The sequence below is a fragment of the Anomaloglossus baeobatrachus genome, chromosome 6 (genome assembly GCF_048569485.1).
Source record: "Anomaloglossus baeobatrachus isolate aAnoBae1 chromosome 6, aAnoBae1.hap1, whole genome shotgun sequence".
Taxonomy (NCBI): domain Eukaryota; kingdom Metazoa; phylum Chordata; class Amphibia; order Anura; family Aromobatidae; genus Anomaloglossus; species Anomaloglossus baeobatrachus.
Genome location: NC_134358.1, coordinates 162,836,079 through 162,848,511, shown reverse-complemented (window position 1 = coordinate 162,848,511; position 12,433 = coordinate 162,836,079). Strand labels below are relative to the sequence as shown.

The window sequence follows — 12,433 nt, the reverse complement described above, 5'->3', positions numbered from 1 at the left end:
GTATTTTTGAGAGTGCTTCATGCAAAGCATCTTTTTCTTTTTCAAAAGGGGGCTCAACCGATGCCAGTCAAGTGGGGTGTGTGTGGCCCAGTTAGTGGAAACGAGGGAGACTGTGGTTGGGGTCCCCTCGCTGTGTTTTACATGCTTTTAGAAGGGCATGACATGGCTTGGAGGTTGACTTTCATCATCTGCAAACTGTTGGCTACCAAAATGCTGCCTTTCCAACAACTGTGGTTATAGACAATGAGGAACATGCTGACGAAGATGAGACGCAGATACCCGATTGTGATGACAACTTAAATATTCGGTCAGGGCAAGAAGAGGCTCGGTCTGAGGGGGAGGGGAGTGCAAACACAACAATTGATGATGAAGTTCTAGATCCCACCTACTGTCAACCCACAGTCAGACACTCGAGGAGGTCAACAGAGGCGGTGGAGGAGGATGCAACCGACGACGAAGTAACCTTGCGCCTTCCTGGACACAGTCGGAGCACTGGTAGCACGTCTACAACTGCATCCTCAGCCACCACTCTGCCTCTGAGCATTATTCGGGGTGGATCAACAGGTCGCATGGCCTCTAAGCCTTGCCTAGCCTGGTCCTTTTTTGACATAAAAAAAGATCGCCCAAATTATGTGATCTGTAACATTTGGCATGGTTATCTTAGTAGAGGTCAAAACCTCAGCAGTTTGACAACTTCTTCCATGAATCGTCACATGAATAAATATCATATGGCCTGGTGGGAAGCTCACTGTGCTGCAATGCGGCCTAGCGGAGCCAACCATCCACCGCCTGCCCCTTCCAGTGCATCCGCGCGCTCGTCATCTTCTAGGACTGTGGGGTCAGCTGTCACACCTGTTTTTCCACCCACAACTTCCACCACTGTAACCGCAACAGGCAGTTTGCTTGGTAGGTCGTCAGTTGGTTTGGAAGGGGAAACAAGTGATTGTGTACAGCTCTCTCAAACATCGATAGCACCAACGTTGGATGAAGGCAACATCATGTCTCCGCCTGCACTTTCCTCACAAACCTGCATTTTTCCAGGGACACCCTACTCAACACAGTCTACACACAGCAGCCAGATCTCTGTCCCTCAGATGTGGTCAAATAAAAGGCCACTTCCTGCGACCCATGACAAAGCTAAGAGGTTGACTCTATCCCTCTGTAAGCTGTTGGCTACCGAAATGCTGCCTTTCCGCCTAGTGGACACACAGGATTTTAGAGACCTTATGTCTGTCGCTGTGCCCCAGTACCAGATGCCCAATCACCACTGCTTCTCCAAGAAAAGCATGCCCGCGCTACACCAGCATGTCACACACAACATCACCACTTCCTTGAGAAAATCTGTGTGCGACAGGGTGCATTTCACCACCGATACTTGGACCAGTAAGCATGGACAGGGACGTTACATGTCGCTGACTGGCCACTGGGTAACTATGGTGATAGATGGTGAAGGGTCTGCTGCACAAGTCTTGCCGTCCCCACGACTTGTGTGTCAATCCTCTGTCTGTCCAAGTTCCGCCACTGCTTCTGCATCCTCCACCTCATCTGGGTCCTCCACCTCCGCCCCAAGCCTGCCTGGTCAGGCCACCAGCGTTCTCGCTGCCCAGAAGGAATCACGCAACCCTCATTACTATGCTGGCAGCAGAGCGCAACGGCATCAGGCGGTCTTTAGCTTGACATGTCTTGGGAATAAGAGTCACACAGCTGAGGAGTTGTGGTCAGCTCTGCGGTCCGAGTTTAATAAATGGTTGTCTCCACTTAACCTGCAGCCTGGTAAGGCCGTGTGCGACAATGCTGCAAACCTGGGTGCGGCCCTTCGCCTGGGCAAGCTGGCACACGTGCCTTGTATGGCTCACGTGTTTAACCTTGTTGTCCAGCAATTTTAACCCACTATCACGGCCTAGATGGGCTTCTGCACAGGGCATGGTCACTCTCTGCTCACTTCTGCCGTTTAAACGCCGCAGCTGACTTGACTTGCATTGCTCCAGAAGTCTTTCAGCCTGCCGGTTCATCACCTGAAATGCGATGTATCGACACGCTGGAATTCGACTCTCCACATGATACAGAGACAGCACCACCGAGCCCTGGTGCATTACGTCATGACGTATAGCCTAGGCCAATGAGATGCAGAGGTGGGGCAGATTACACTGCTAGAGTGGTCTCAGATCAAGGACCTATGCACCCTTCTGCACAGTTTCGACATGGCGACGAATATGTTTAGCGCTGACAATGCCATTATCAGCATGACGATTCCAGTCATTTACATGCTGGAGCACACGCTAAACACTATTCGGAGTCAGGGGGTGGGACAACAGAAAGGGGAGGAACTACAGGAGGATTCATATGCGCAAGACACAACAACATCACCAAGGTCCAGACGTTCATCATCACCAAGGCGCCAGGCATGGGACCATGGGGGACAGGGATCAACAAGGGCGCATAGTAGCAGGCGAGATGTTGAGGAAGGTGCAGGAGGACATGAAGATATGGAGGACGAACTGTCCATGGACATGGAAGACTCAGCAGATGAGGGGGACCTTGGTCAAATTTCAGTTGAAAGAGGTTGGGGGGAGATGTCAGAGGAAGAAAGGACGGTTAGCACCTCTATGCCACAAACACAGCGTGGACTTTGTCCGCATGGCTGCGCAAGACACATGAGTGCCTTCTTGTTGCACTACCTCCAACATGACCCTCGTATTGTCAAAATTAGAAGTGATGATGGCTACTGGCTTGCCACACTATTAGATCCCCGGTACAAGTCCAAATTTTGTGACATAATTCCAGCCATAGAAAGGGACGCACTTATGCAGGAGTATCAGCAGAAGCTGTTACTTGATCTTAGATCCGCTTTTCCACCAAACAACCGTGCAGGTGCAGGGAGTGAATCTCCCAGTTGTAACTTGACAAACATGGGACGGTCTCGTCATCTTCAACAGTCTACACGTACCAGTAGGACCGTATCTGGTGCTGGTAACAGCAATTTAATGGAATCTTTTCATAATTTTTTTAGACCCTCCTTTGCAAGGCCACCAGAGACAACAAGTCTGACACATAGTCAATGGCTGGAGAGGATGATACAGGAGTATCTACAAATGAACATCGATGCCATGACTTTGCAAATAGAGCCTTGCTCATTTTGGGCTTCAAATCTAGAAAAATGGCCAGAGCTATCCAGTTACGCCTTGGAGATTTTGTCGTGTCCAGCTGCCAGCGTTGTCTCTGAACGTGTCTTCAGTGCTGCTGGGTGTGTGCTGACAGATAAGCGCACGCGTCTGTCCAGTGACAATGTGGACAGACTGACGTTCATCAAAATTAACAAGTCATGGATCCAGAAGGAATTTACAACCCCTGTGTCATCCTGGGGAGAGTAAATGCTTGTGGATTTGGAATGTGCTTGATGCAAATCTAGCTGTGAAGTGTATATAACTATGGCACAACTGCTGTCACTGAATGGGTGGGTGTGTGTGGGGCACAATTTTTGGAAAAAAGGGAGGCTCCGCTTGGAGTAACCCTTGCTTACATTGTTTTTAAAAGGAGCCAAGATGACCAAGTCATGGTTCAGCAAAGACTTTATCTACCTACCCCGGTGTCATGCTGGGGACGGTTAATTATGGCGTATTTTTGAATGTGCTTGATGCAAATCAAAACATCCTGTTTGCAACTAGGGCACAAGTGCTGCCACTGATGGGGTGTCTGTGTGCCCAATTTTTGGAAAAAAGGGAGACTCCGCTTGGAGTAACCCTTGCTTGCTGTGTTTTTTAAAAATGAAACAAGATGAACAGATCTGAAGGCAAGATGAAGGCAACATCATGTCTCCGCCTGCACTTTCCTCACAAACCTGCATTTTTCCAGGGACACCCTACTCAACACCGTCTACAGACAGCAGCCAGATCTCTGTCCCTCAGATGTGGTCAAATAAAAGGCCACTTCCTGCGACCCATGACAAAGCTAAGTGGTTGACTCTATCCCTCTGTAAGCTGTTGGCTACCGAAATGCTGCCTTTCCGCCTAGTGGACACACAGGATTTTAGAGACCTTATGTCTGTCGCTGTGCCCCAGTACCAGATGCCCAATCACCACTGCTTCTCCAAGAAAAGCATGCCCGCGCTACACCAGCATGTCGCACACAACATCACCACTTCCTTGAGAAAATCTGTGTGCGACAGGGTGCATTTCAACACAGATATTTGGACCAGTAAGCATAGACAGGGTCATTACATGTCACTGACTGGGCACTGGCAAACTATGGTGAGAGATGAAGGGTCTGCTGTACAAGTCTTGCCGTCCCCACGAGTTGTTTCAATCCTTCTTCTGTATGTAGAAGTTAATACACTGCTTCTGCCTCTTCAACCTCGTGTGGGTCCTCCACCTTGGCGCAAACCCTGTGTGGTCAGGCCACCCTTCCTTGCAACTGCGCACAAGGACTACCACACACCTCCTTACTATGCTGGCAGCAGAGCTCAATGCCATCAGGCGGTCAAAGTTTTACTTTGAAATGTATGGGAAATGTGAGTCACACCGCTATTCCAGAGAATAGTAGTCAGGCAGGGTCAAAACATTAATTGAGGAACAGGAACAGAATGGGACGGCCAGGACTTAATCAGAAAACAAGCAGAGGTGAAATGCGGATCGGCCAACAAGGTACATAAACAGCAAGCAGGAAAAGTAGTCAGGTAACAAGCACACAAAATCATAAAACTGAACTGGGGGTAAAATTAACCAGAGGTTCATAGCTATGTCTGGCAGTGGTCTGCAGACAGGATGGGCATAAAAAAGGGTGTGGTGTCTTCCCATTGGTTGTAGCTGAATGATGGTATTTCATCTGTGAGATACCCACCAGCTTCATTCAGCCAGAGATTCTGCATCTGTCAAGGTAATGCAGCCCAGTGGGTGAGCATAACCTGCGTCCACCTGCGCCGCTGGCATCGACTACTCTCCCATCATCAGCACTATTCATGAAAGGAACACGTTGTCACCTGGCGACCGGAGTACAAATTGACGGAGCGGACTCCGTTGGTGACTTAACAGCCGTGTGCGGCAATGATGCAAACCTGGCTGCGGGCCATCCTCAGGGCAATGTGACACACGTGCCTTGTATGGCTCACGTGTTGAACCGAATTCTCCAGCAATTTTTAAAACACCATCACGGCCTAAATGGCCTTGTGCAGCGGGCACGCTCGCTATGTGCTCACTTCCATCGTGCGCACACAGCAGCTCAACAACTTTCATCACTCCGGAAGTCTTAGGGTCTGGCAGTTAAACGCCGGAAATGCGATGTTCCGACACGCAGGAATTGTAATCTGCACATGTTGCAGCGTGTGTGGCAGCACCACAGAGCCCTGCTGAAATACGGTATGGCATATAGCCTGGGATAACTTGATCAAGAGGTGGTGCAGATCACGCTGCTGGAGTGGTGTCAGATCAAGGACCTATGCACCCTGCTACACAGTTCACAAATGTCGACGAAGATGTTTAGCACTGGCAATGTCATTCTCAGCGTGACAATTCTGGTCATCTACATGATGGAGCACACTGTAATTATTATTCGGAGTCAGGTGTTGGGACAAGAGGAAGGGGAGGAAGTACAGGAGGAGTCATATGCGGAAGGGATAACAAGATCTACGAGGTCCAGATGGTCAGCGGCACCTATGCGGCATTCATGGTGAGGGAGAGGGATTAACAAGGGCGCATAGTATCAGCAAAAAGTGTTGATGAAAGTGCAGGAGCCCATGAAGAAATGGAGGACGAACTGGCGATGGGCATGGGAGACTCAGCAGATGAGTGAGAGCTTGCTCACATTTCGGTTGTGCGAGGTTGTGGGGAGAGGGCAGAGGAAGGATGCACGATTCTCACCTCTCTGCCACCAACACACCAAGGACTTGGTCCTCCTGGATGCACAAGACACATGAGCGCCTTCTTGCTGCACTACCTACATGACCCTCGGATTGTATGAATTTGAAGTAATCCTGAATACTGGGTTGCCACACTGTTAGATCCCCGGTACAAGACAAAATTTGGCGAACTAATTCCTGCCATAGAAATGGACGCACGTATACAGGAGTATCTGCAGAATGTGGTACGCAATCTTAGATCTACTTTTCCACTAAACACCAGTGCTGCACAGAGTGAATCTCAACGCTTTGTCATGGATAGGAGGAAATGGTCTTTTACTTGTCCACATCGGAGGGACCGAGGGATGGCTGCTGTGCTGAGATGGCGTTGAGTACGGTGTCCCTGCACAGTTGCACTTTTGGTCATATCCCAAAATGAGTTGAAAAAGGACAGATGCTGTTGGAAAGGGGAACAGGTATGTTGGAAAGGGGAAAAAAGTTTTGGTCCGTGGATTTGGTGGTTAAGCAACTGTAACATTTGCTGAAGAAACACCATCTGTTACAGTGGGACTGGCAGATTTGGATAAAGTGGTATATACTATGTTACCGCTATATAACGAAAATTAATAAGAAAAGAAAGAGAAAGGTATATATCCCCATCAGCAGTCAGTGTCCACCGTGCTCCCAGTTGGAAAAGGAGAGGTTGGCAACTGGAAGGTTTGGTGGAGGATACAGAGCTGTGTGGCTATGAAACTAATAGTAGCCTGAACCGAGTTAGACGCCATTCGGATCTGGAGACTGTGAGCCCTGTTAGCGTCACAGGGTCCACATGCCCACCCAGCCCAGGAACTCCCTGTTAACAACACAGGGGCCATTGAGTACGCTGACCGTGTGCGTAGGGGCACACCTGTGGACAGCAGGCGCATCAGCAGCAGCAGGCCTGTTAATGCCACTGTGCTGCACAAGCAGGACTGGTAGGACAGGAGCTGGTCTTAACCGTTCTGCGTTACCAACTGTGGTGGTGGCCTGCATCGACACCCTATCCCTGCCTACCTCTGGCCTAAAGCCGCAATGGGTTCAACACATGGAGGTGTGCTCTTTCGGAGCATAATAGAAGACCGCGCACCTCCTTGTTGGCTCCAGCCCCTTTTATAACCTGGGTCCGCCCCAAACCAGGGTGAACCACAATGCACCTCCTGGAGACAAAAGTAGAGTGACACGTCATGAGTGGCATAACTAGCGTCCTATTTGGAACCGCAACTTCAATGATGACCTCATGGCTGCCATGACCCAAACACCTCACCAGTCATCGTCTGACCATCAATAATGCGGTGACAAGTCATAGGTGTGGGCCTCTGCAAGCCATTTGGGAGGACACCTGATGCCCTGTGGTCTATATGGGAACCCCACATCAGGGCCAGGGCCAAAGAGTTCATTACCGGACCTAGTCTCTGATGCAGGAAGTGCCTGAGCATGCTCAGTAGCATGAAATACAGTCTCTGAAAAAAGACTATCAGCTTTAGCATGGTGTCTAGGCACAAAACAGGACTTAGACCCGGCACGGAATGCAAGCACCTGTGCAAAGAGGCTTTTCACACTTAGTGTGGGAGCATGCGCTGTATCCCGAAAAGAAGACTTAGCGTCAGGAATAACACAGTCAGGCTGAGCATACTCACTAGGCGAAACACTGTAATTATGCTGCAGCTGGGGTACATCGGCACACGCATGCGCACTAGCTGCCTCTCCACACTTAGACGTGGAGGGGAAATTGCTCTTGGAGATGCTGTCTATGAACAGAAGGAAAAGCTAAAGGAAGCCTCACTTTCTATCCCTCCGAATTATGAAATGCAGCAATGAATTCCATGAGTTTGCTATAACATAACATTAGCGTAGCAAAATGTGCATGAGGGTGTCATGTGGAGGTGCTATAAATAGCTTGTCACCAGTGGGGCACTAATGGAATACAACAGCCAGTTCTATGATGCCACAAAATGGCAGTATTTTGTGCTATCATTATAGCTTATTAAAAACAGAGCAGGAGGGTGTCATGCAGAGGTGCTGCACATAGATTTGCAGTAGTGTGAATAGACAAAAGTCCAATAACCACGTTTAGGATGCCACTAGGTACACTGAGTGTTTGCTAGTATAATGGCTTAGTTAAAAAAAAGGTGGAGTGTGCAATGCAGGCAGACGTGCTGCAAATATGTTTACAATAGTGTGAATAGACAAAAGTCCAATAGCCACGTTTAGGATGCCACTAGGTACACTGACTGTTTGCTAGTATAATGGCTTAGTTTAAAAAGAGTTGGAGTGTGCAATGCAGGCAGACGTGCTCTGCAAATGTCTTTGCACTAGTGGGACTATAGCAAAGTCCAATAGCCACGTATAGGATGCCACTAGGTACACTGAGTGTTTGCTAGTATAATGGCTTAGTTATAATGAGTTGGAGTGTGCAGAGGACAGGAGGGTACAGTGGCAGGATTGTGGTGCTCTGGGTAGAGGAATGGAAGCCTGCCTTTCTATTCCCTCCTAATGGTGAAATGCAGGGAGGAAATCCCTGACCTTGGCTACACAGACGCTGTTGCTGTTTGCAGGACCTGTCACCTATGGCTCTGACCCTGCCGGTTTGAGCCCTTAAAAGGACTGCTATAAAGTGCTCTCCCTAAGCTGTCTAACGCTGTGTATGCAGCGCATACAGCTGTATCGGCGATAGGACTCAGGAGGACGGAGCTGCGACAGTGATGTCTGACACCAAAGACGCAGAAGGCAGATAATGGCGTCCTGGAGGAAAATGTCCGTTTTTATAATGCAGGGACATGTGACATGGACATCCTATCACACATGCCGTTGCTTCTCTGGCTAAAAGTCCACTTAGCTGTGTGTGTGTCTGGGATTGGCTGACATGCTGGCCCGCCCCACAAGACGCGCGCGCTTAGGGAAGGAAGACAAGAAAAAAAAAAAATGGCGATCGCCATTATACAAACAGCAGTGATCTGAAGGCGCTGTTCACGCACACTATACACTGAAATGTCATAATAGTGTGATTCACAGAGTGACTTACACTATTACAGCAGAAACCAAGCTAGGATTTAGCTGTTTTTTTGCTGCTAGAACCGTTCTCGAACGTTTCTAGAACTATCGAGCTTTTGCAAAAAGCTCGAGTTCTAGTTCGATCTAGAACATGCCCCAAAATCACTCGAGCCTAGAACTGGAGAACCTCGAACCACGAACCGCGCTCAACTCTAGCTGGAATATCTGTTCGCAGGTGTCTGATGTTAGTGGACTCCCTGCTACGTATCCGAAATAAAGCTTATACTACTAAATATTAGTTCAGTGATTAACAGAATTGCTAAATCTGTAAATAAATTTTAACTTTAGAATGTAAATGATAAAGTTTGTAAATGAAAATGCAGACACTTCTATTGTTTTAATAACCTGTTATTCCTTTTTCTTTTCGGTTTAAAAATGTATTCATTATTATGTTGCACATAACTGTAATTCTGTTTCTCTAAGAATTGGTTGGAAGAGATGGTATGATTTGATATTAACTTGATTTTTTTTCTCACTATAAAAAAAAAAAACTTAACACAATGAATTTAGCTCCTCATTATCAGAACTAATGTTTTTACATAGTTAATGTAAACCCTTTTTTTTATCCTGATATTTCATCTTTTAGTGTGTTGCTGCCTTCGCCGTCTCAGCAGTTGCATCACAGTGGGAACGTACAGGGAAACCATTCAACCCACTTCTTGGTGAAACATATGAATTAGTTCGGTAAGAGAAATTGATAAGATATATGAATTATTGATATTGGTATTCTTTAGTATTAATCTACTAATAACACTATATTATACCAGAGAAGCAAGTTCTAAAGCTGTAACTACCTCCAGCTCTGGACTGTTTCCGGGCTCTTCATTGTAGATGTATGTTCTCTATAGAGTACAGTTCAAGTACTGATGAATAGAGCTGATGAGACATACAGTTTTCATTGTTCCCATCACAACAGAATAATTGTCCTTTTTGACTCTGGTGTGATCACAGCTAACGATCAGCAAATCTATGAACATTTGCTTTGCTGACATTTCACTAACAGGTGAATTTCCAAGTACAGTCAATGTTGTATAAGGTTGAACATTTACTAACATTTTACTAATCTATATATATTATTATTATTTATTGAATGTATGCAGTAAACATGGTAGATATGGTGAAAGTACAGAATGTGTCTCTATTTTTGTATTATAGTGATGATCTTGGATTTAGACTTATTTCTGAACAGGTCAGCCACCATCCACCTGTTAGCGCTTTCCATGCAGAAGGTCTTTCTAACGACTTTGTATTTCATGGATCAATCTATCCCAAACTTAAGTTCTGGGGAAAGAGCGTTGAAGCTGAACCCAAAGGAATAATAACACTGGAACTTCTTAAGTGAGTAAAACCTTTTGTACTAAAATTATGGTTTTGTGTAGTGTCTCCTGTGATATTTTAACTTTATTGGGTTTAGGAGATCAACTTGGGGAGTGCAAAATACCAGCTGTTTATTATATGAAGGACTATTCATTTTAAAAGGAACCTGTCAAGTTTGGTAATGCTGTTAATCTGCAGGTCAATAGCGTTATGAAGGTGCCTGGTCCCTGTACTTAAAGTGTGGCACCCAGGAGAACATTATCTTTTAACCCCAGAAGCTGTCGGCTTTCAGTCATGCAGTTGTGTTCAGCGCAATTAGTCACTGCTCACAGCACTGACAGTGGTGCTCGTAGGCACGCCCCCAGCGCTGACTAACAACCAGCTCTACAGCGCAGAGACGACTGTTGGTCAGTGCTGGGGTGTGCTTAGAGCCACCACTGTGTGCTGTGAACAGAGACTGCAATTGCTTTGGACAGCAGTGTGAGCAGCCTCTTACCTTTTTCACCCCTGGTATCACCAGTATTAGATCAGATGGACATGGCGGAGAGCAGTGTCAGCACCCACTTCTTGCCTCAGTACCCTTTTGTATTTCCAGTATTCACTCAGACTGAGTAGATAGAAGTGTGAGCAGCCTCTTCAGAACCCCTGATATCATCAGTATTAAATTAGCTATAAAGGGTGGACAGCAGTGTGAACAGACTCTTCTTACCTCAGCCACCCTGATATTGCCAGTATAAGGTTAGATGGTCAGCGTAGACTGCAGTGTGAGCAGCCTCTTCTTACCTGAGCCCTCCTAGTATTTCCAGTATACGCACATCTTCCTGCATATAGAGGTAGAGGGGAGGCACTTCTACTGCACATGCTTACATAAGTCTGTCCAGTTAACCTTCTAGGAAAGATTCCTTTCAATGTAACAAAACCGCGCACATTTTCATTCTATAGTAATTATTTCCCTAGACAAAACGATAGTGATTTGCCAATTGAAGGTATTTAAGATTTCATAGATAATGACATGTTCTTTTAGTTGTTTAGTTTTTTGTTTGTTTGTTTTTTGTTTTTTTATGACCAGAGACCACCTTTAATGACTGGCTACATCATGTGACTAGCTTCAATCCGCCCATCACTACTTGGGATTGGTTATCAGTAAATGATGGTCCGACATCTGAAGTCCCTACCGATCAGCTGTTAATAGCTGCGCTCTGTACTCTTTGTAGTAGCCATTCTCGGGTGCTACTGTTCAGCGCCTATCAAAGTGAATGGATGCTGAGCTGCAGTACCAAGAATGACCACTACACAATGTTTAAAATCTGTGTTGTCCTATCTGCGCATACGGTGTACAACCAGGAGTGCCAGGGGTATGTCAGGTGTCGCAATCCAACTGATCCAATACTGATGATCCATCCTAAGTATAGCCCAGCAATAGCCAAGTCCTGGTCATCCCCTTTAACGTAGAATGCCATAATTGGCTGTTTTTAGAAAGAAGCTGTCCAACCAAACCATGTGTTTGAGATTCTTATATGACTGACCAGGGTGAATGTCATGCAAATGAGTTTATAGTAGGTGGCCAAATGTAATTTTTCTTTTTCTTAGGCACAATGAGGCTTATACATGGACAAACCCTACCTGCTGTGTACATAATATAATAGTTGGGAAGCTATGGATTGAGCAGTATGGCAATATGGAAATCACTAATCACAAGTAAGTTTATATGACAACATTTTCCCTTTTTACAGACTTGACAACATTTCTGTAGACCAGATATTAATTTACATCCATTTACAGGACAGGGGATAAATGCATTCTAAATTTCAAGCCTTGTGGCCTGTTTGGGAAGGAATTACACAAAGTGGAAGGATACATTCAGGACAAGAGGTCAGTGGATATTCTTCATTTTGTCAATTATAGGTTTTTTTTAATTATCAAGAATAAGGAATGTAGTAATCTAGGTTTAGAGAGGCTGTATTTCATGAGATCTGTGAAAAGTTCCTTTTCTCACATTTATTTTTTCTTCATTACTCAAACCATAAATGCATTGTGTGTGTGTGTGTGTGTGTGTGTGTGTGTGTGTGTGTGTGTGTGTGTGTGTGTGTGCGCGTGTGTGTGTACCCGTACCTGTAAATCATGCAGAGCCAAGTGGTGAGACGTCACCTCAATGACTAGTCCTCTTAATCACCTCATTTTGGGCCCCATTTAAAG

The 12,433-nt window shown here is 46.3% G+C and overlaps 1 protein-coding gene across 3 annotated transcripts in view; it reads left to right on the top strand.

Moving 5' to 3' along the window:
• Positions 1-12,433, top strand: part of OSBPL1A (oxysterol binding protein like 1A) — a 316,689-nt gene that overhangs the window by 285,382 nt on the left and 18,874 nt on the right. For all 3 annotated transcript variants that reach the window (XM_075353345.1, XM_075353346.1, XM_075353347.1), the window contains 4 exons: positions 9,507-9,604; positions 10,076-10,258; positions 11,828-11,935; positions 12,020-12,109. In XM_075353345.1, the coding sequence (XP_075209460.1) occupies positions 9,507-9,604; positions 10,076-10,258; positions 11,828-11,935; positions 12,020-12,109 (479 nt within the window). The remainder of the gene's footprint in view (positions 1-9,506; positions 9,605-10,075; positions 10,259-11,827; positions 11,936-12,019; positions 12,110-12,433) is intronic.